General features: G+C 38.3%; 1 protein-coding gene across 1 annotated transcript; it reads right to left on the reverse strand.

Moving 5' to 3' along the window:
* Window positions 1-21,020: 21,020 nt before the first annotated feature.
* On the reverse strand, window positions 21,021-21,953 carry LOC146853837 (olfactory receptor-like protein COR4). The gene has a single exon (XM_085650930.1). It carries the CDS (start codon window positions 21,945-21,947, stop codon window positions 21,021-21,023), a length of 927 nt encoding a protein of 308 aa, XP_085507056.1. The 5' UTR covers window positions 21,948-21,953.
* Window positions 21,954-22,684: the final 731 nt, after the last annotated feature.

Consider the following 22,684-nt stretch of genomic DNA (forward strand, 5'->3'; position numbering starts at 1 on the left):
TTCAACTTTCTCTTCAATTTTTTTAATTTTTTTCAACCTCACTTGAATCTTTGACATATTTCTATTTTGGACACACTACACGTTTCTCATATATGGGATATTCACCTAAATCCGGTGTATAAAGCCTTCTTAAATGATTTTACTCTCTTACACAATTTACATCAGCACTAACCTGTTTCTCATCAAAAACAATCAAATACAAACCAGACAATGTTCTTACTCGAGCTAATGCAATGTATTCCATTCCCTCATTGAGCACGGTACTTCCAATATTTAACAAAGAACTTTCTATAGTTAAACCTTGAGATTTATGAATAGTTCCTGCATCTGCTACAGATAGAAGAAACTGTTCTCTGTGAACATACAAGTCTTTTACAAGCAAACAGCGTACAACACAATGCCCAATTTGTCTTACCTCTTTAATCTGATCAAATTGTATTTTCAAAAATTCTATTCCATCTCTGTTCTGAAATTTTACTAAATCAACAACTTTTCCCATTCTCCCATTTACTAAACCTTCTTCTACATTCAAATTACGCCGTAAAATTACCCGACAGTTTATACATACTTGTAAAGTTTATTCTAAGCCTGTAGTTTTAGATGCAGACTTTTCTAAAGAGTGCAATTTAGCCTGTAGTTTCTCTGTAAGAAGAATAGTCACTACCTTGAGTTCAATTTTATCAATAGCTTCAATTTCAACTATTTCTCGTTTTTCCAGTTTCAAAAGCTCTTGATTGAATGTAGAACACTCTTGCAATATGGGCATTATGCAAACTATAGACTTCTTTTATCCAATCTTCTTGTACATTACTTCAGCTGCTGTGTTTTCAGTTGTAAACAAGTTCCTTAGTAGCCAACTTTCTAAAGCGTGTTTACCATCTTTCGCTAAGATACCAATTCTTAGGTATTTAAGAATACTTCTATAATCTTCATCACTTGCTTGTCGCATATTCTTTATAAGTTTTTTTTATTCAAAATGTAACCAAATGTTCACATTTCCAATACTTCCCAAATATTTTCTAGTGTCTTCATGCACAAGTGTTTTAAAAACTGGTTGTCCTTTTACAGGAGTTAGTTGTAGTAGATCTCCACATACAATTAAATGTTTTCCTCCAAACACCACATTGTATTCTGTTTTTAAAATCTGTTCCATTCTCAAGTGTACAAAGGCAAGCATTTGGTTTGAGACCATGCTCACCTAATCAATGATTAAAAGTTTCCTTTGCTTAATTACTCTTGACATGTCATAACAAACTTCTCCAGAAAGCTTTTGATTTTCCAATGTATTATCATGTTCAACTGGTAGCATAAGTAATCTATGTAAAGTAATCCCTTTAATATTGTGTGCTGCTAATCCAGTTGGAGCTTTTACAACACAAGATAAATGTGAATCTATAGTTTTCTGTAGACAACTGGTCAAAACTTTAATTAAAAAATGTTTACCTGTGACAGCTTGACCACTGATGTACATACGAATAGGTTTAAATGATGAACATTGGCATTCTTTTTTTCATGCAACAAACCATGTTGCATCTGTTGTGACATTTGTACATATATTGCTTTTTGTTCAATACCTAGTTGTTCTTCTAAGTTTTCTAACGTAATATTAGCCTGTTGTGCTTGTTGCATTGCAGTTTCTACCTCATTTATGGCCATTGCTGCTTCATTTTTGATAATTGGTTGTACCAGTGGATCTTGACCCAGTGGACAGAACTCTGACTACCTTGAGAACTGTCTTTAGCTGTTTCAGCTGCAATAGTATTTACTTGTTCAATCTCATATTTTAATATTTGTAGATATGTAGGGAAGATTGTGCTTTGAATGCTATCTTTACATGCATTAAAAGAATCTTCGTAACAGTTGAAAACTCCAAGTAATTCTGTTTCATTACGCCATGGCTTGAACAGTTGCAGAAGTGCTAAATAGAACAATTCTTTCTTATCTGGAGTTTTGCAACTGAGTTTTCTGTGGTTAATAGGATTTCTTTTGGCATGTTTTACTAAACATCCGTCACATCCAATTACTGCATATTTTCCTTCTTTTATATTTTCTGTAACATTTTTTTTAAAGCTGTAATGTTGACCTTTTTCATACAGACATAGCTTTTCCAGATGTGGACTCCTTTTGGGATAGTATATATCCAAAATATTAGTTTTAAAAATGTCTGTACTTTCTGGTCCATTTGGTGCTAAGTATTTGATTTCTTCTAATGTTTTCAATACTCTATTTCATGTGCATGCAAGACCTAAACTTACCCAAATGATTCCTCTTGACTTTGAAAATAAACTGGAAGAGCACAAGCAATCCGAACATTCATACGATCCAATCTCTCGGTGGAAAAGCATTTTCAAGCTAAAGCTGTACAATTTTTTGCTAAGACTCTTCTCTTGTGAAATTTCTTCCTACATGTCTTTCATCTCTGTCTTTTCTGATTTGCTCACATATGATGTAACAATATTTGCAACAGCAATTGGATTATCTGCAACGTAATGAATATCGATGTTTGCATTCCACATTTTCAAAATAACCAGATTGTAGTCATTAATATACGCTGACGGTTCTGTTCTTTTTAAGTTGTATGTATTCTTGGGAGATTTCTGAGTTATTGTATGCCTTACTGCAGACAAAAAATAATTTACTCTTTCTTTAGAAATTATTGGACATGGGGATCCAAAAAGACTCTTTGTATGAAATGTCCCTTTAGACTTGTATTTTCGTTGACAATACTTTCCAAAATGGTGACTTTGAAAACATAAAACTTGTTTTCTCCTCCTTCTCTTGGAATGTCATGGGTAACATCCTGTTCGATGAAAGACAATTCAGTTTCATCAGAATCAATTCCAAATTTTGGAGCATTCTTTATCCATAATAGCATGTGTATATGAAGAGCACCTCTGGCTTGGTACTCTTTTCGCCAAAAAAAATCAATAACTTCTCCAAGAGGAGGAATATTTTTATTGCAGATAAATTACATAATACTTTGAAACCTATGGTTAAAATACCTACATACATTTACAGGATCCAAGACACAGCTAAGTGTTACAAACTATGTAGGGGTACCTAAGTTTCTTAACATACGTTTAAGTTCACCATGACAACTAAACCAATATTCATTGGTACCACGTTGACATGCTTTAAATTAATTAAAGGTGATTCTAAATTTTCATCTCTTTTTGAACTTTGTCCATTAATTTTTTTGCCGAAACATGTTGAAGATGAACTCCTGTTTTTCATATGTGGTTCACGGCAAATAAAAAGTTCAGACAAATCACTTTCAAACAAAAGATGAAATATATATGGAATGTACTGTCGAAATCTCGGATCTTAAGACTGCAATCTTGTCGAGAGGTATTCTGAAGCTAGAATCTGTACAGCTTGCTCATCAAATCGTCCTCCTTTTCCAGTTGGGAACAACTGTGGAAAACAATGTGCTTCTAAACCTTTTTCCCATACAATTATTGGAGTTCGCTTTGTGTTTTTTTATTTGAAATAATTCAATGCGGTTTCCTATCACTTCTTTTGAATGTAGAGGATATATCGTGTAATGTTCATAAATATCCTCACTCCTGGACTTGTCCACTTTTTCTATTTGGCCACTTGAAATTTCTGCGTCATCTTCTAAACATATTACCTGTCCATCAAGATTTACAGTTTTATAATAAATGTTGTTCTCTACAAGATATAATGAAGCCTTTTGAAGTTTATTAACATCTACAAACTCTTGCCATATTTTTTGACTCTTTGTTGGGACACCGTTTACTATAATAACTACTGGCTCATTTTCATCTCTATCTCCACCAACAGTTTCAATATTTTTCTTAAAATCTAAAGGTAAGTACACAACTCTTCCTTTCAACCTCATTGTAAATATGTTGGTGGCAGCTTACCTGTTTTAGGCTCCATACGAATTATGGCTTGAAATGGGTGTACAGATTGAAAAAGAATTGACTTATATGCATTCAAATCTGCCAGTTCCTCTGAAATAGCTACTAACTCTAAGTTGTTATTTATTGCTCTATCTGGTATTTTGTACTCTTATAAGTTGTTGTAACAATATTTACAAATACATTTATCAGTACTCAAATCAAATCGACCTTCCACCAACAAATAAGCACCAACTTGCTGCCACTTATCATTGTTTTCCTTTTCACTTTTTAAATATAAATTAACATTCCTAGTTTGACTTCTACAATGAGTACGTCGACAACAAATACAAACATAGTTCGGTTTCTCAGAAGACACTGTCCTAAACTTTGTAATATCTTCTACAAACTAATCAATACTAATCTCTTTTGCATGTTCTTCAACATCTACACTTATCAAGCTCTCACGTTCTACACACTCCTGTTGTGAACAAAAAAAACGAAACTGCATAGCAACACAAATTTTTTGTACATCTAAACCGTGTAAAAGAGCTGTGTTCATTTCACTTAAACATAATGCAGGAGTTTTTTACATAGTATAGTTTTCTTACTAACACGCACATTCCTGAGTGGTGTACTACTAACATTCTTAAGTGATAAACAGTACTTTTACACACTTTTCTTGAAAGACAAGCCAGAGAATGTCCGTGCAATTTAGTATATTTTCCTATTTTACATGGATCTAGTCCTTGTAACATTCTAATCTTCTATTTAACACTTTTGTTTGCATACTCTCGTAAAAAAATGTGCAATATGTCAATAGATTCCTGTTGAATACTGCAAATACTGCTACAATCCCACTTATATACAGGAGCTTGTGTATGCTTCCCTTGCACTTCTTCAGCTATTACTTCTTCCACACTACTAACAACCATTTCTTCTTTCGGAATTGGACAACCATCTTTCATCTCATAGCATCGACCACTAGTACCAACTGAATACACTAATGCATTCTGTTGACAGGTGCTTTCTTCATTAAAGGAAGGCTCAGTAGTAGAAGTTTGCTTCCATTCGCCAGTGAAAGTTTTCTATTAACAAGTCTTTTTCTTTTGCTTATGTCTTTCATAAATTTCATTCTTTTATCCAGTGTATTAATTCTCTTCAATATTAAAATAAATAGTTTTTGTTTCAAATCAAAAGCAGTATCTAATACACTTTCAATGTGTTACTTCTTATATGCTGCTAATCTTCTTTTATACTTTTTAAAATCTTTTAATACATTTTGAATTACTTTTTTCTTTTTTACTTTTTTCTCTTCTTGTAACATGTGTTGTTTTTGCAAAAATGAATGTTTTGTTACCATTAGAAATTTTGTTTTCCTTCTGATTTGTTGTAAAACTCTTCTTTTTCCTTTCATTGCTATCGTCTTTATTTAATTTCTCTGCAACTGTTTTAAGAAACAGTTTAGTGATCTTACCAGAACAAACTTTATCCTTAGTAACATTTTCATCTTTTTACTTTTCTTTAAGTAGATCTTTTTTTTTTGTTGTCTTCCCTATTCATGTTTTCTTGCCATCTTGAATGTGTGATCCAAACAAATAATTTTCTAGAAAAACAGCAAACAGTTTCAGTAGATAATTAATTACATATGAATACTGATATTAACTAGTAAGCAATTAATTACAATTACATTGCTATTCTTTTTATTACAGATTAAAAAAACAAAAGTGTAGAAACAAGCAAGAGAACTGTAGAAAGAGGATAAATGATACTGAAAGAGAAAGAAAGGGACAGAAAAAAAGTTTAGAAACACCTAAAAGAAATACACAAAGAACAACACTGCTATTAAAAAATTTGAGAAATTTAGAAAGAGGCAACAGAGCTGCACAAAGAGACAATAGCGGTGAACAAAGAAACACCAGTGGTGCACAAACATGCAAGAGAAGTGCACAAATATGCAAGAGAGATGCAGAAAGAGGCAAGACAACTGCAAAACAGGGAACACAGGTACAGAAATAGGCAAGAGGGGTGCAAAAGTAAGCAAGACAGGTGCAGAAACAGGATAACAAAGATGCTGAAAGACACAACAAAGGTGATGAAAGAGAGAAAAGGGGTGAAGAAACATATGACAGGGTACAAAAAGAGGCAAGATGGTAGCCAAAAGAACCAACAGAGGTGCAGATAGAGGCAAGACAAGTGCAGAAAAAAGCAACAGATATGGTTAAAGTGGCAACACAAGTGCCTAAAGAATCAAGAGGTCTTCAGAAAGAAAAGTGAGGTGCAGAATGACGGAACAGAAGTGGAGAAACATGGTAGAGAGGTGTAGAAACTGGCAAAAGAGCTGCAAAAATGGGAAAGAGGCTTTCAAAAAGGTGCAGAAACAAAGAAGAGAAGTACAAAAACAAACAGCAGAGCTCCAGAAACACACGAGAAGCATGCAGAAGGAAACAAGACAAGTGCAGAAACAAGCAACTGACATGCAGAAACAGTCCAGACAAGTGCACAAACAAGCAAGAGAACTCCAGAAATCCAAAGCAGCAATCTTTGACATTTTACTATTTTAAGTCTCACTATACTCCGCAAAGCATGCATGCATGTGCCTGTGCCTTTTGCTAGTGCCATCATACATCCATTTGTATGTACTTTTGATGTATGATACCACTAGCAAAAGGCACAGACATATACATGCATGTGTTCAGGAATATGGAGAGACTTACAACAGTGATATGTGAAAGCTTGCTGCTTTATTTCTGGCTAGGCCAAATACTCTGAGTAGTCACTGAATAGTGAAGCTACAAGAGAAAAACTGAGGTTTAAAACATGCTGGCAGAGGGATTTGTGATTGGGCTAGTGTGTACGAGTCTGTGGAAAGGTACTCTTGAAGTACGCTGTATATATTTTGGTGTGTTATTGAAATGAAAAGTGCATTCTCTTTAGTTGAAACGAGTGCCTGGTCTTGCGTCTGAGTTATATCTCTTCTTGAACATCTATCTTCACACATGTTATGCATCTCAGGATGGTAGATCTATGAAACACATGGATACATGTATTTGTATCCTTCTTCCATGTAGGATGTCACTAACAATTCAACAAAGTAGACTAATCACTAATCCCTCTGCCAGCATGTCTTAAACCTCACTTTTGTCTAGCACCTTTACTATTCAGCAACTACTAAGAGTGTTGGGTCTAGCCAAATATAAGCAATGAACCCTTTGCATGTCACTGTTGTAAGTGTCATCATATCTTGAAAAAATGCATACATGTGTCTGTGCCTTTTGTTAGTGACATCATACATAAAAGAATCATACAAATGCATGTATACCTTTGTTTTATAGGTCTACGATCTTCACATTCATAACACGTATGAAAATACATAGCTAGTGCCTCAGTACATTAATGAGTGCAAGAGTAATGTCTGGCTGCTTACAACACTACATGGATAGTGCCTCAGTGAATGGATTAATGCAACTGTAGTCCCTGTGTCATTGGATGAGTGCATGTGCAGTGCATCACAGAATAGATGAGTGCAAGGGTAGTGCCTGAGTGAATAGATGAGTGCAAGAGTAGTGCCTGATTCATTGAACGATTGTGTAGGTATTGTCCTATTAATTCAATGTGTGCATAGGTAGTGCGTCCTTGATTGCATGAGTGCATGAGTAGTGCTTCTGTGATTGTATGAGTGCAGCAGTAGTGCCTGTGTGATTCGATAAGTGTATGGGTGCTGCCTGAATGGAACGATGCATTCAAGGTTAATGGCTGCTTCATGGGATGAGTGCATACGTACTGCCTCAGTAAATGAATGAGTGCATGAGTAGTACCTGAGTAAATGCTTGAGTGTAAGAGTAGTGGCTAGGTGATTGCATGACTGTGTAGGTAATGTCTCATTAATGTGACATCTGTATGGATAGTGCCTGTTTGATTGCATGGCTGCATGGGTACTGCCTGAAGAATGGCTGAGTGCAAGAGTAGTACCTGACTGATTGCATAAGTCTATAGGTGGTGCCTATGTGATAGCATGAGTGCAGGGGTAGTGCCTGTGTGATTGCATGAATGCATCAATTGTGCCTGAGTAACTTCATGAGTGCAAGGGTACCGTCTGAATGCTTAAATCAGTGCATGGGTAGTGCCTGAGTAAAATTATGACTGTAACAGTAATGGCTGGGTCATTGGATGAGTGCCACAGTAGTGCCTGAGGGAATGGATAACTGCATAGGTAGTGCCTGAGTGAACAGTTGAGTGCAAAACGAGTGCCTTACTGATTGCATGACTACATGCATGCTGCCTGCGTGATTGCATGAGTGCAAAGGTAGTGTCTGGGTGATTGTATGAGTGCATGGGAAGTACCTGAGTGAAAGTATGAGTGCAAGGCTAATGTTTTCTTCTTTGGATGAATGCATGAATAGTGTTTCAGGGAATGAATGAGTGTATGGATAGTGCCTGAGTGAAGGGTTTAGTGCAACTGTAGTGCCTGCATCATTCAAAGACTGCTTCAGTATTGCTTGACAGAATAGATGAGTGCCTAGGTAGTGGCTTAGTGAATGGCTGAATGCAAGACTACTGCCTGGGTGATTGCATGTTTGGGTAGGTAATTTCTGATTGATTGGATGTGTGTATAGGTAGAATCTTCTTCAATGCATGAGTGCATTAGTAGTGCCTCGATGATTGCATGAGTACAGGGATAGTGCCTGGGTAATTGGAAGACTCATACAAAGTAGGCTAATCACTAATCCCTCTGCCAGCATGTCTTAAACATTAGTTTGCTCTTGTAGCTTCACTTTTCAGCGATTACTCAGACTGTTTGGTCTAGCCAAATATAAAGCACCAACCCTTCACTTGTCACAGTTCTAAGTCTCACCATATTACTGACACCATACATGCATGTGTCTCTGCCTTTTGCTAGTGCCATCATACATAAAAGAAACATACACATAGATGTAAACCTGTGTTTTATAGTTGTCGGATCTTCCGATGTATAACACGTGTGAAAATACATGTAGAAGTATAGACATACCTCAGCAAGGTCGGATTGGTAAGACGGACACTTGGGCAATGTAAATTGTGCCAGTATGTAAATTGCAACTGTGTGCCTCTTATGTGTGTAGCATGGAAGCCGATTGGGATGTTCTCTGTGCTGTTCAGATGCCGCTAGCAGCCCAGTGAGGGCCTCAGTAGTATTTATCGATGCAGATAGGATTCTGTTACTTTCCTTTTACAAACGGGTGGAGGAAACGTTGAGGGGGAAGACAGAGGGGATCGAGAGAGGTGTCATTCCCAGTCTCTCAATGTGCCAGCTTTGTAATGTATACAGATTGAGCAGGTGCAGGGAGCCTGCCAATTACATTCACTTATATTCAGGTGTGGTTCACCAGTGTGAACAAATCCATGCACAAAGTGTGCAGGCAACATTTGCATTTCTTTTATATCTCCCTGAATTTAATAAAACATAGCTCTTTCAAAGCCCCCCCAGTATTTTGTGTAATTGAATTAATGCCTGCTGGCACTTAATTACATTTGTTTTTACTGAAGTGTACAGCTGGGACTGATCCTATTTTGTACTGTAGCCAAATATGAAGCAGCAACGCTTCACATCTTACAATTGCAAGTCTCACGTATTATAGAAAGCATGCATGCATGTGCATTTTGCTAGTGGCATCATACATAAAAGAAATATACAAACAGAGTATACTTGTGTTTTATAGATGTCGGATCTTCCCATGCATAACACATGTGAAAATACATGCAGAAGTATAGAGATACCTCCGCAAAGTCGGATTGTTAAGACAAACGCTTGGACAATGTACAATAGAGTAAGTGGCAACTGTGTGCCGCTTTTTTGTGTAGCATAGAAGCCGATTGGGGCTGTGTATGGCAATGTACATTGTGACTGTTTGTGGGGTGCTGGATTCTTCTGCGGGACAGTGTATATTTGGTCTACATGATGGATGTGATGTCGAACATTTCCATTTCACAGTTTCCGGCTCCGTCAGAAGTAGTAGGCATGTTTCTGTGGATGTGCGGAGCTAGTTGTGTCCTCTGTTCTGCAGTGTTGGCTTTGCGCGTTGCTCCTCGTTATCGTCAATGTGGGTGTGCTGTTTGTGCTATTTGTGTGTGCTGCAGGGTCCCAAGGGGATCGGGCCCATGGACCAGGGTGATTGTGGGTGTGCAGTGTGCTACACCTCCTTGTGCATGTGTGCCATTGTGCCCACTCCCCTGTACCCCCAGTCCCTGTTGATGTTGTGTCAGGTCCTCTCAGTCTGTACTCCCTACTCCTTGCACTGTCTCAGCACTGATGACTGTGGCCTGGGTTTCCTTCAGCTCCTCCAGTGGCGCTGGACTCCCACCTCCTGTCGCCATTGCTGCCTTCCTGTTGGCAGCAGGTTTGTGCCTGGTTTGGGTAGTCACGTCATGCCGGCGCCTCTTGGCCTCCTGGATTGGCCTCCTGGGCACTCCGACTGCAATCCAGGTGGTCCGCTAGTGGGTCAGTTGCTGGTCTTGTTTTCCTGCGGTCTGCACCCCTTTTTCCTCTCCCTCTTCTCCTTGGCCTTCCCCAACCTCGTTGTTCCTTGCTGGTAGTCTGTGGTGGTTGTGGGGTTCCGGTTGACCCCTGCACTGTGTCAGGGTGCATCCATGGTGCTTCGCACTTTGGATTGTTTTTGGTGTATTTTTTTGGTGGTTTTTATAGTGCATTGTTCCACCAGAAAGGTGGGATTTGCAGGCCTGTGGCTAGTTTTCGCTACTTTTTGTGCTGCGGTTGGCCACATCGCATGTTTTTTTGCGTTCGCATACCGCATTTCTGCGGCGTGGCGTTGATTTTGACTCAGACATTTGGCGCGTTATCTGGTGACTAGTGCATGCTACCACCTTGTTGTGAATCCACGTTGTCACGGGTTTTTTTTTCCGTGATGGGCTGCAATATTTAAAGTTGCGTTACGCTACTCTTGCGGTAGTTATCACGCGTTCTTGTGAATATACCCCAAAGTGTTTTTCTTGTTAATGGCTGCCATTTTGTGACTCTCTCCTCACACCTCAAACCCAATTCCTTCCTTCTGGCAGCGCTTGGTGATTATTCTTTTAAGTTGGTCCCACGAATTTCCTTTTGCTCATTACCTACCTTGGCACTTCCTCCATACTCAAGAGAAATAGTATGACTTATCTGTCAATGGCAGCCTTATTACTATGATTATCGTCAGCTTTCATCGAATGTAGATCAGTGAAGACTCCGTCTTTCAAAATGTTTTTAGGTTTTTTTCTGCGTTTTAATTTCCTGTTTGCTCATGAGTAACAGGTATATCTGAGGAGCTTAGGTACTAAGAGGACGGACTCCATTTGGATCTGAATCTCTCTTTTCCTTATACGACACTTGACTCTGCTGTTCAAAAGCTAACATTGCTTATTAAACTACCTCCTTTACTGCTCAATCAGACTCTGACTCTGCTCTGAATGACATGGAGGACATTTCTCTTCAGAAACCTGACCATCCAACAGGCACCATTCCAAAATCACATCTTTAAGTAAACTACCTGCGATTTCTACCAAACGTCCAAAAAAGATCCTCCTTCTCCAGTGAATACATCTTCATCATCCATGGATATAATCCTTAAGGAAATCCGCGCTTTGAAACCCTTCATAGAGGATACCAAAAAAAGTTGCAACTTCTGGACGATAAATGCTCATCATTGGAATCACGTATGCTTGTTGTAGAACAAAGAACAGACTCTCTTCAGGTGTCTTGTTCTTGTATTTCAACTCTGGAGTCTGAAATATTACTACTTAAGAAACAATCGGAAGATTTAGAAAACAGAAATCGTAGAAACAATCTTCGAATTTATGGTCTTCCAGAAAATGTTGAAGGATACAACCCATCTGTTTTCTTTTCAACATTCTTGCCTAAGCCCTTGGAGTTATCCTCCATGTCTTCTCTTAATATTCAAAGGGCTCACAGACTAGGTCCCAAGATTTCTGCAAAACCTCGTAGAGTCATCACGTTTTTCTTGCAGTATACTGACCTCTTGCAAGTCCAGTCTGTAGTCAAATCTAAAAAAACACGTTTTTTGCGAGGGTCATCGCCGATTTTTCTCACAAATGTGGCTAAAGTTACAGCTGATCGCCGCAAGAAATTTCTTGATCTTCGACCTCAACTGCACGCTATAAATGACAGATTTGGACTGATCCATCCCTGCATTTGATGATCCAGTCATACTGCAGGTATTTCTTTGACAACATGGAGCTGTGGATATGGACACTTCAAAATCTATTTGATTTGTTATTTTGCTTCGTCGTTTTTGACTGTTTCTTTTTTATGTAATTCGTTGATGGTTGTTTTACTTGTATTTTTGTATCACTTATTACTTTAGGATGTCCTACCTATTTTTCTCTCTTTCATATTTCCTCAAATGTTTTTCTTATCCATATTGCTTTCTTTACTACTTATATAGATATGGTTCTTTCCCGTCATTTGCTTCCCCTGTGGTCTCTCCTATATGTTTTTGTCCTTCTGGGGTTTGGTGGAGTTCCGGTGATGTCGTCGTCGTCTTCTGGTATTGCCATCCCTCACCACGTCTTGTGTTCTAGGTATGTTCTTCAGTCGTCATTTTTATGACTTATATTGTCTTTTTGTTCCATTTTCGACTTGTACTGTCTCCTTGTTTTCTATTTTGTTACTCTCTTCTCTCAGCCTCTCTGTACCATTAATCTAACTCTCTTTTTTCTCTCAAATATTCTTTCTGATTCTTCCTTCCTCCTTTCTCTCCTGCTCAAACAATATTCTTCTCTTCATGTTCTTTCCCGTCCACTTTATTTTACCTCAAAGATTGATTTTTCCACTGTTCGCTTAGAGGATGTTCATGTTAATGCTTTTTGCTCACATTCCGAGTTACTACATGGAAGGTTAAGGGATTAAGTAATGCCATTAAAAGACAATGGGTGCTAATTTAAAAACGGACATTGCATTACCTCAAGAATCCCATCTATCTGAGGCTGAAGCTTCTAAACTAAAGAACTGCTGGGTGGGAAAGGTTTTTCTTCTGCTCTAGGAAAGAAAAATGGAGTTTTGATTATTTGTGATAAGAAACTCAATGTTTCTGTTGTTCACCAAGAATCTGATTCCGATGGCCGTTGGGTTATTGTTAAACTTCTTATTGATAAAATACCCTTAGTTATTTTTAATGTATATGCCCCTGTTACCATTGATATGGTTTTCTGGACACAGATCTCTGATAAATTGATTTTATATGATGATGATTATATTGTTTTTGGCGGTGATTGCAATCAAATTCATGACCTCTTATTGGATAGATATTCGCCTGTCAAATTTTTAAATACTAAAATGCACTCACAATTTACTTCCACCATACGCTGTAGATCTCTTGTCGATATCTGGATACTTTGTCACCCAGATCTCAGAGAATACACTTACTTTTCACCTCCACATCAATCACAGACCCATATTGATTACCTCTTTCTCAGTAAATCCTTAGCTCAGCATGCTCTTCATTCCTAGATAGGATCTATTTGAATTTCAGATCATGCCCCAGTTTTTGTTGACTTTGATCTAATACCTTTTACCCCACGTACTGGTAGGTGGTGTTTTAATAATGCATTACTTGTGGACCCTCATTTCTCTAGCCAATTCAACTCTAGACTTTTCTCCTGCTATGATTTGGGATTCCTATAAGGCAGCCGCCAAAGGATTTATAATGAATTTTGTCTCACAAAAGAAAAAATCTTTTGAGGTACAATCTACCCAATTACTTCATAAAATTAAGCAATTAGAATATACTTATTACCACACCAATTCTGAATCTTTTCTAAAAAATCTCATTGATGCCAAGCTTACTTTTAACAGGCTTTCCACAGAAGCTGCTTCTTCCTATCTTTTAAAAAGCAGAGCTTGCTACTATGGTGGCCAAAATAAAATGGGGAAAATATTGGCCAACTACTTAAAAATAAAGAAAGAAAGAACTAGAATAGAATCTCTGCAAAGTACTACCGGGTCTCATCTATTTAAAGATGATGATATCGTAAATGAATTTGTCTCCTTTTATAAAAAATCTGTATACTACAGAGTCTCAACAAACTCAAAAAGATTTATCCTCTTATTTTCAATCTATTAATTCTCCTCCTTCCCAATTTATTGATTTTGATTCTTTGGAACTTGATATTACCATAGCTGAAATCACTCATGCTATATCGGTCTTGCGACGAGGGAAGGCCCCTGGACCTGATGGATTTACTGTCGAGTTTTATGAACATTTTGCTAAGCTTCTTTTTCCAAATATTTTACATTTATTTAACTCTTTTATTACAAACGGTTCATCTCATGGCACTTTTCAAGAAGCCATGATATGTCTAATCCCAAAGGACAACAAAGACCCTTCTCTTTGTAAAAATTACCGGCCCATTTCCTAAGTCAATACTGACTATAACATTTTTGCAAAAATCTTAGCACTACGCATTGACCCTATTTTACCTGAACTTATTGGACCTGAGCAATCTAGCTTTGTAAAAGGTCGCTTATCCTCCGATAATTCTAGAGTCTTTTTTAACATCATTAGTAAGGCTTCCTCCCTATTGCTCCTTAGATTACACTATTGCTCCCATAAATGCTGAAAAAGCATTTGACAGGATTGTTTGTGATTTTATGTTTCATGTTTCAGTAATGGTAAAACCTCAGATTATTTTTCTCTTTTCAGAGGAGTACGACGAGGCTGTCCTTTGTCTCCGTTATTATTTGTAATAGCGTTGTAACCCTTTCTAACTAAAATTAGACAAGATGCTCAGATCTCTGGATTTCTGCTTGTTTCTCATCAGGTTAAAATGTCTGTTTACGCAGAATATATCCTTTTATATTGTTCTAATCCCTCCTTTCCTTCATCAGGTTAAAATTTTTTCTCAATTATCAGGGTACCATCTTAATCCTGATAAATGCGAAGTTTTACCGCTCAATGTTTTATGCCTTAAACACTATTTCACCCATACTGGTTTTTCCTGGCAAACTTCTAAAATCCAATATCTAGGCCTAGGGTTTTCCTCATCTATCCCAGACACTTTAAAATTAAACTTTGATCATATTATAAAATCTCTAAACGATATTGTTACTCGTTGGCATTCTCTTTTTCAATGTTGGTGGGGTGACTGGATTCGATTAAGATGCTGCTTACCCCATTGATTTTATATACTCTTTCTATGATTCCTGTGCATATTCCCGGACATTATTTAAAAATAATTGATTCACTTTTAACTAAATTTCTAAGGAAGAACAAATCTCCTCGATTAGCCTTGTCCTCTTTAAAAAAGGACACATCTAGTGGAGGCCTTAGATTGCCAGACTTCAAATCTTATCACTCGGCTTTTCTCTAAAACAAACTTCCCATTGGCTTTCCTCAGAACTTTCCACTCATCCCCCTGTGTAGATTGCCATAGAGAAATCTATACTTTCTCCTTTTGCCTTTCAGAAGTTTCTTGCTTTCACCAACAATATTTCCTTTACACGCTCTCCCATTATTTCTCACTCTCGTAAGATTTTAACCCCCTTTTCTACCTTTTTATTATCCTTCTATTACTTCTCTGTCTCAACAACCTATTTGGCACAATAAATTATTACGCATCAAGAATCGTACCATTTATTGGAAAGCTTGGAGAGCCAAGGGTTTGCTCTGGATTTTCCAACTTTTGAATAATAATCTTCCACTATCCTTCTCTGATCTACAAACAGAATTTTCATGACCTAATTCTTTTTGTAAGCAAAACAATTCTCTACTTCCTTCTCTTAATCAGTACCTTCTTACATTACCAATTAACCCCGCTATTCCCATAACATGCTCCTCTCTTTTTCCCAGATTGGACACATCGCCTTCGGCTTCTATCTATAAGTGTATATTAACACCCTTAGAGAGACTCAAGTCAAAAGCTGAATTGGCATGGAAAGATATCTACAACAATGCTGGCCAACCGCCTTATGGGATAACTTGTGGCTCAAAATTCACAAAACATCAAGGCCTGCTAATACTTCTCAAACCCTTATTTTGTTTATCAACGACTATTGCTTTCCCCTGCAAAATTAGCTTCCTTTTCACATACTACTTCATCTACCTGTTGGTCCTGTTCTGGTTTTAATCCTGATTTAAAACTAATGTTATTTGAATGTCCCAGTATCAATTATTTCTGGCAACTAGTTTGGTCCCAGATTAAAAAGATTTTTGAAGTCAATTTTTCCTTTTCTTTATCCAATATTTTCTTAGGTTCCCTGTCTCCTCATTGGCCTCAATTGCCATCTAATTTTAAGTTGTTAGATTTGCTATTGGCTGTAGCTTTAAATCTAATAACTTCATATTGCAAACAAGCAGACAAAGTTACTTTCAGAGCTCTTTTATGGCTCCCTCTTACTACATATATTAATCCTGGTCCGCCTCTAATGTTGTAAATGCTTCAGATGATGTCCAGAAACCGCCATAAATTAACCATGTTGTCTTTTTCTTAAAAATTAAGATAATATTATTCATGCTTATGTTCTAGAATTAGTTTATATTGTGTTTTCTTTTAATCCCTAGGTATTATTATGTTTACAGTGTTTTCATTTTATACCTTGTTGCTCTTTCTCTAAACATTTCTGTAGAGTCAGATTATGTTTACCCCCTTTTTCCCTCCTCTTTCTGCCCCTTTTTCTTCCCCTTTTGGTTTTAATACTTTCCTACATACAGCATGATTGTTATAACAGTTATTTTTTCATATTCTTTAATAGTTCTTATAATAATTGGGATTCTCTAAGCTTAAATGTATATGCTGTTCCTTCTCACTTGTTTTTCAATAAACTATAAGGTAAAAAAAAAAAAGGTTGAAAATTTTGCGACCTATCTATCTATCTATATTTGTATATCCGCATACACGTCTCTCTGTGTATTTTGCCAGGCCACATCCACCTTATGAGGCCGGTACTGAGTTGCAGGGCACAGGACCCTGTACTAAATCAAAACTGCGCTTGTGACTCTGTAAGACGCCAATAGGAATCGCACTCCAGAAAAGGTTTCAAAAAGTTAAATTTATTATGGCTGATGTGTTTCAACCGGAACGGTCTTCCTCAAAGTCAAATAAACATGCAGTGTTGGTGCCCTATCACCTTAAAAAACAATTCGTGCACCAGAACCATAGTGATAAGACTTCCAGGACCATGCCACCTTTGACATTGAGCACAGCAGGGCTGCTGGAGCGGAGGAAACCAGCTGGTCTGCAGGCCGGATCCTGATGAAGATGTTTGCGTTACATGGTGTCAGGGCAGTTCCCTGCAGGCGGCTCTTGTTGTCATTGCTCGAAGACAAGGAATGGCAGAGGAATGGTTGAGGTCCTGTCATGCTGACATCGGACTGCATATGATGGCGGAGAAGAAAGGTTTTTGAATGTAAATTGCAAAAGAAAGTTTTGTTGAGGTCAGTTCACTTGCTGAAGAAACAATGGGCAATTCTATCTGCAAGAGGGTGGGAGAGGCAAAAATCCTCTTTGTTGAAGGTTAAAGCAGCTTTATTGGAGGAGCGTAAGGAGGCACAATTGGGGATTGAGGTGAAGGTGGGGACTTGAAACAGAAACTTTCCCACCATAAAAATGTTTATAAAAAGAGATTAATAGAAGCTGAGAGGTGATCTCTGAAAAAATACATTGAGTTGGGAAGAGTACTGATGGGTCTCCATATCCTTATAACTCCTACCTGCCGGAATCCACACTCACAATTACTGGAGTAATGGTCACTACTGTTTGCAGGAACGTGTAAAAACATAATTGGGCTCCTTTCCAAATATGCAGCCATTGAACTGGAAGGTGGAGGAGGATTTGAAGAAATCAAAGGAGGTTTTGGATCAGCATTCCTTGCAGAAGGAAATACAAAAGTTCCTGAAGGAAAAGGAGGGAAGATTCACCAAATACGAGGGTGGCAATAAATCTTTGAAAAAGTGGAAATTCACTCATGATAAAAATTATTATTGGTCAGGACGGATCCTCACCTCTATGAAGAAGTATGATGTAGCTAGGAAAGACTTCAGACAAAGCGCATCTTTGAGACAGTAGAAATTAATGACCTCAGAATCCAGCACGGATGCCTTCTCGAATTTCGATGAACGGCAAGACACTCACACATCGGTCACCACTCCCCTTAGAGGAGTACCGTTTTATGGAAAAATCAAGAGCCACAGAGGAAACCACCAAAGGGAAGAGGAGATGATATCCAAAGATATGAGAAAGGAAGCCAGCAAGCCGCATGGAAACGGAACACATAATATGTGAGAGAGCTCTCTCTTTTGTACTTGGCTTTGTTTTACTGCATTATTGCCAATCCTGACTATTCCTGTGCTTGAATTGACATATTCCTATTTATAAGGAATATTATATTGCTCAAAATCTTTACGCAACAAAAAATAAACCAAAAATGGGAGGGGCTGCAGTTTTGGGTTGTAAATCTGATCCCTCTAATTTCCTAACCATTAGAGACACTGAAGGTCTGGCCACCCTCAGGGAACTCGAACTGGGGGCCAAAGATTAGAAATCAGAAAGGGAGCTACTGTGTAATATGGGTCTGGAGATTGACAGGACAATCAGAAACGACCTAAAAACCCAAATCCAAATACAATCCGATAGGTCCACATGATAATACTTACCACAAGATTGTGTTGCATGATCTGATGACATTATGGCAGAAGTGTGATAACCATTTGACAGAAAACCTAACAAGAGGTCAACATGAAGCCCTGCTGTCTTTAAAAGGATCAAAATTATTTGCTGTGAAAACCTCTGGTAAGGGGGGCAATGTGGTGCTGTGGGACATCCATAAGTACAGGGAAGAGGCCAAGAGTCAATTGGATCAGTCAAGGAACTATACTAGAACTAATGAAGCCATGTATGGTCAAACTGTCACACAGTACCACAGTTTGCTTCCAAGTTGGCCCGAGAGGGGTCTTTTGAGCTCTGATGAAATGCATTTTTTGTATGTTAAAAAACCTATGACACCATGCTTCTACATGCTGCCTAAAATCCATAAACACAGCATTGGCCCGCCAGGCAGGCCCATCATTTCCGCAAACAACAGTCTACTAGAGAACATTTCCATTTACCTAGATCACTTTGTCTGCCCTAATGTCTTCAATTTACAATCTTATTGCAGGGACAGTATGGATTTCAATACTAAAGTGCAAGATATCCCTGGCAGCCAGGTTACATTCTTGCTACAGTGGACGTTGTGTCATTGTAAACATGTATGGAGCATGAATTTGAATTAGAGGTATGTAAGCTTTTCATCAGTGATAAGCTCTTAACTATGTATGATCACTCCATGCACCTGCTAGAGATGCTGAGTTATTACTTGGAGCATACCACTTAGCATACCATTTTCCTATTTGAAGATCAATGGTACAGAAAGTTAACAGGACTGCCATGGGAAGTTGTTTTGCTCCCAAGCTACGCCTGCATGTTCATGGGATGGTGGGAGTCAGAACATGTCTGGTCCGAGGCCAATGAAGAATGGACTAACCACCTGATATTGTGGACCTGCTATATAGATTAAAATTTTCTTTTATTGGATGGGCCACAAGAAAATTTGGATGCCTTCCTACTAAGGATAGCAGATAATGAGCTGAATCGAAGGTTTACCAGCAGAACAGAAACTACCAGCACTGACTTCTAAGATGTGAAAAAAGACATAGCGAGGGAGAATGTTTAGACCAGCCTATTCAGGAAAAGTACTGTGGGAAATAGCATCCTACATGACCATAACCACCATCCCGGCAAACTCAAATGGAGTATAACTTACGGGGAACTCCTAAGGGCAAGAAGGAATTGTAGTACGTACAATGCCTTTGAAACCAAGACAAATACGGTGGAGGGGAGATTCAGGCAGAGGGGATGCCAGAGAAAAGAGTTTGAGTATCAACAGGGACACCCGTCTTATATCTAAAAAGAGAGAGGGTTATAAGAAGGAGGTCCAGCTTATCACGACTTTCAGCAGTGAGTCTACAGCTGTAAGCAGGAGAATAGGCAAGCATTGGCATTTGGTTAAATCAGACATGGTAATTGGTGACTCAGATGAGTGATTCTCTCAGAGATATGCAGGTGCACAGTTACCATAGACAACAGTAAGGGCTCCCAGGGTCCTGGTTCAAAGAATCACCGGGTATCTACAAATGCGGCAGGTGTAAGGCATGTGCCCATAGCTCTAATGCAAAGACATAACTCTTACCAACAGGGAGGAAGGTGAAGATCAACAGTTTTTGAACTGCGCTAGTGATTATGTGGTGTATGTTTTGGTTTGCGCTTGTGGATTGCATTATGTAGGGAGCACCATATTCCTGGTCAAGAAAAGGGTGTGGAGCTCTATTGTGCTCTTAAGAACCAAGGTAGGTAGTAAGGTGTCCCTTCCTGCACATAAACAAACCTAAAATGCCAGTTTGTAACTTATGTGTGTGCTGCTTCATCCAGCACACATGTAAATTACATAATGGCATTTAAAAAAAAGGTTCGTTAAGAAAGGGCACCTTCCTATACATAAACCAACCACCTTAAGACCAGGATTTTCCTGGTCTTAAGTTCAGCGCTGCCACCTATTATCGCCACCCTTGATAATAGGTGGCAGCGTCAAATTGAATGGCTGTTGCGGTGGAACGTCCACCGCAACACCCAGTGCACGCCCCCTTTCACGCTAAGTTTAGCATGAAAGTGGCACAATTATCAAGGCAGGGTTAAGCGTCTTAATGTGGCTTAACCCTGCCTTGATAATAGGGAGCTGACCCTATCGCCACCACAATGTCACAAAAAGTGATGTTGTGGTGGTGATAGGGGCTTGATAATATACCCCTATATGTTTAGTAAAATCTGCATGTTTTGCAAACGATGAGACAAACTATGAAGCAACTGTAGTAAATCCATAATAAATTAGCAATTATCAACAATATGTACTTGAAAGGTAAACAAAACCTAAACATTATATTTCAGAACAATGCCCATTGTTAGTTCCACTTTGAAGAAAAAAGCTTTGTCAAGTCAAAATAGAGAGGGACTCCACTATTCATGTCCTAAGATTAATGATTGAAAAATTACTGGATCCAAGATTATACTATTTTAACTTGGAACCTCAGATACTGTCTAATTAATGAAAACGTGTACAGACTGATTACCTTTTGCCCCTTACATTGTGGATAGTAATTTTAGATTTCTTGCTGTGCCTATTTTAAATGCTTCTTTAACCTCTTTGTTTCTCAGGCTGTAAATTAGGGGATTTAACATAGGGATTACCACTGTGTAGAACACTGAGGCCACATGATCCTGAGATAAGGAGTAACTGGAATTAGGTCTAAGGTATATAAAAAAGCCAGTCACATAAAACAAATTTACACAGAGAAAGTGAGATGCACAGGTAGAAAATGTTCTGCGTTTTCCGTGTGAGGAGTTGATTTTGAGGATGGTGGAGATGATGTACAGATACGATACAACAATTATAGAGAGTGAGCCCACTCCTATGACAGTAGAGAAAGACATCAGCAAAGCTTCATTGAGGGAGGTGTTAGAGCAGGACAGCTTCAGAAGCGGGGGGATATCACAGTAAAAGTGGGAGATCCTGTGATGCCCACAGAAGGTTAACTTGAGGAAGCAGCCCGTGTTTACCAGGGAATTCAAAAGGCCGATTGAATATGTCCCAAGAACAAGAGAGTTGCAGAGTCTCTTAGTCAGTATAGCTTGATAGAGCAAAGGACTGCAAATTGCATTATAACGGTCAAATGCCATTACTGCTAGAAGTAGACCTTCCACACTTGCGAATATGAGAAAGAAAAATATCTGTAATACACATCCTACATACGAAATTACCTTCCCTTCCAACAAGAAGTTGGCCAACATTCTGGGGGTAATGACAGTAGAATAACAAAGGTCTACAAAAGACAGGTTACTGAGTAGAAAGTACATGGGAGTTTGTAGACAGGGTGAGATCCTTATGAGGGCCATGATGCCAATGTTGCCCAGTACGGTAGTGGTGTAGACCATAAGAAATACTGCAAATAGGAATACCTGGAGATTTTTATCATCCGTGAGTCCCAAAAGTGCAAAATCTACCCACATAGTAGTATTCTCTTCTCTTTCCATTATTTATATGCTGTAATAATAAAAGAGATGTTACTTCTGATTAGGAACTGTAGTGCAAATAGTGTCAAAACAGAAGATATTGCAATGAAGTTCAAATATTCGTGAGCAAGATAGTGTTGTACAAATGAATGTGATCCCTATACAAAACCTGAGACAATTTTCTTTAAATATTTAATGCCAATCATAAGAGGAAATCTGCTCTAGTGTTTAAATAGTAATTCAAACTAAGTATGTATGTGACGAGAGCAGTGACTCAACATTTTGTTTTTTCATCTAACTTTCATTTCTTTCCTTTAGTGTCAGGTGACTAATATTAAATCACATATAAAAAGTATCCCAAATCAATGAACAATAGAAAAGAAAGGCAAACACCATCTAAGAGGCAGCTGAAAATTTGAAATAATCATAATAGAGGTTGTAAAATTTAGAAGTGGCTAATCACAGAGCATGCTCATCTGGGGCCGTATATGTACGGCTAACTTTCTCTGCATGCTCCACAGCACACTTTTCAAAAGGTGCAATGGGTGAAACAGGGGAAGCGCAGCCCTTTACTTAAAATGCGCTGCCCCTCAGGGCAGCCATGAACTTGCACTGCCCTGGGAGCGGTGCATTTAATTGAAATACGAAGCATCTGCTTCTAAGCTGCTCTGTGTTTCACAGTGAAGGTGGTGTGCCGTCTGAAATTTTCAGAGGAAAGGGAGATTCCCTTGCAG

This window comes from Triturus cristatus, chromosome 4_1 (genome assembly GCF_964204655.1).
Source record: "Triturus cristatus chromosome 4_1, aTriCri1.1, whole genome shotgun sequence".
In the NCBI taxonomy this organism is placed as follows: domain Eukaryota; kingdom Metazoa; phylum Chordata; class Amphibia; order Caudata; family Salamandridae; genus Triturus; species Triturus cristatus.

Bases quoted from the DNA above. Each gene is read 5' to 3' on its own strand.
- LOC146853837 (XM_085650930.1), bottom strand. From the start codon at position 21,947: ATGTGGGTAGATTTTGCACTTTTGGGACTCACGGATGATAAAAATCTC.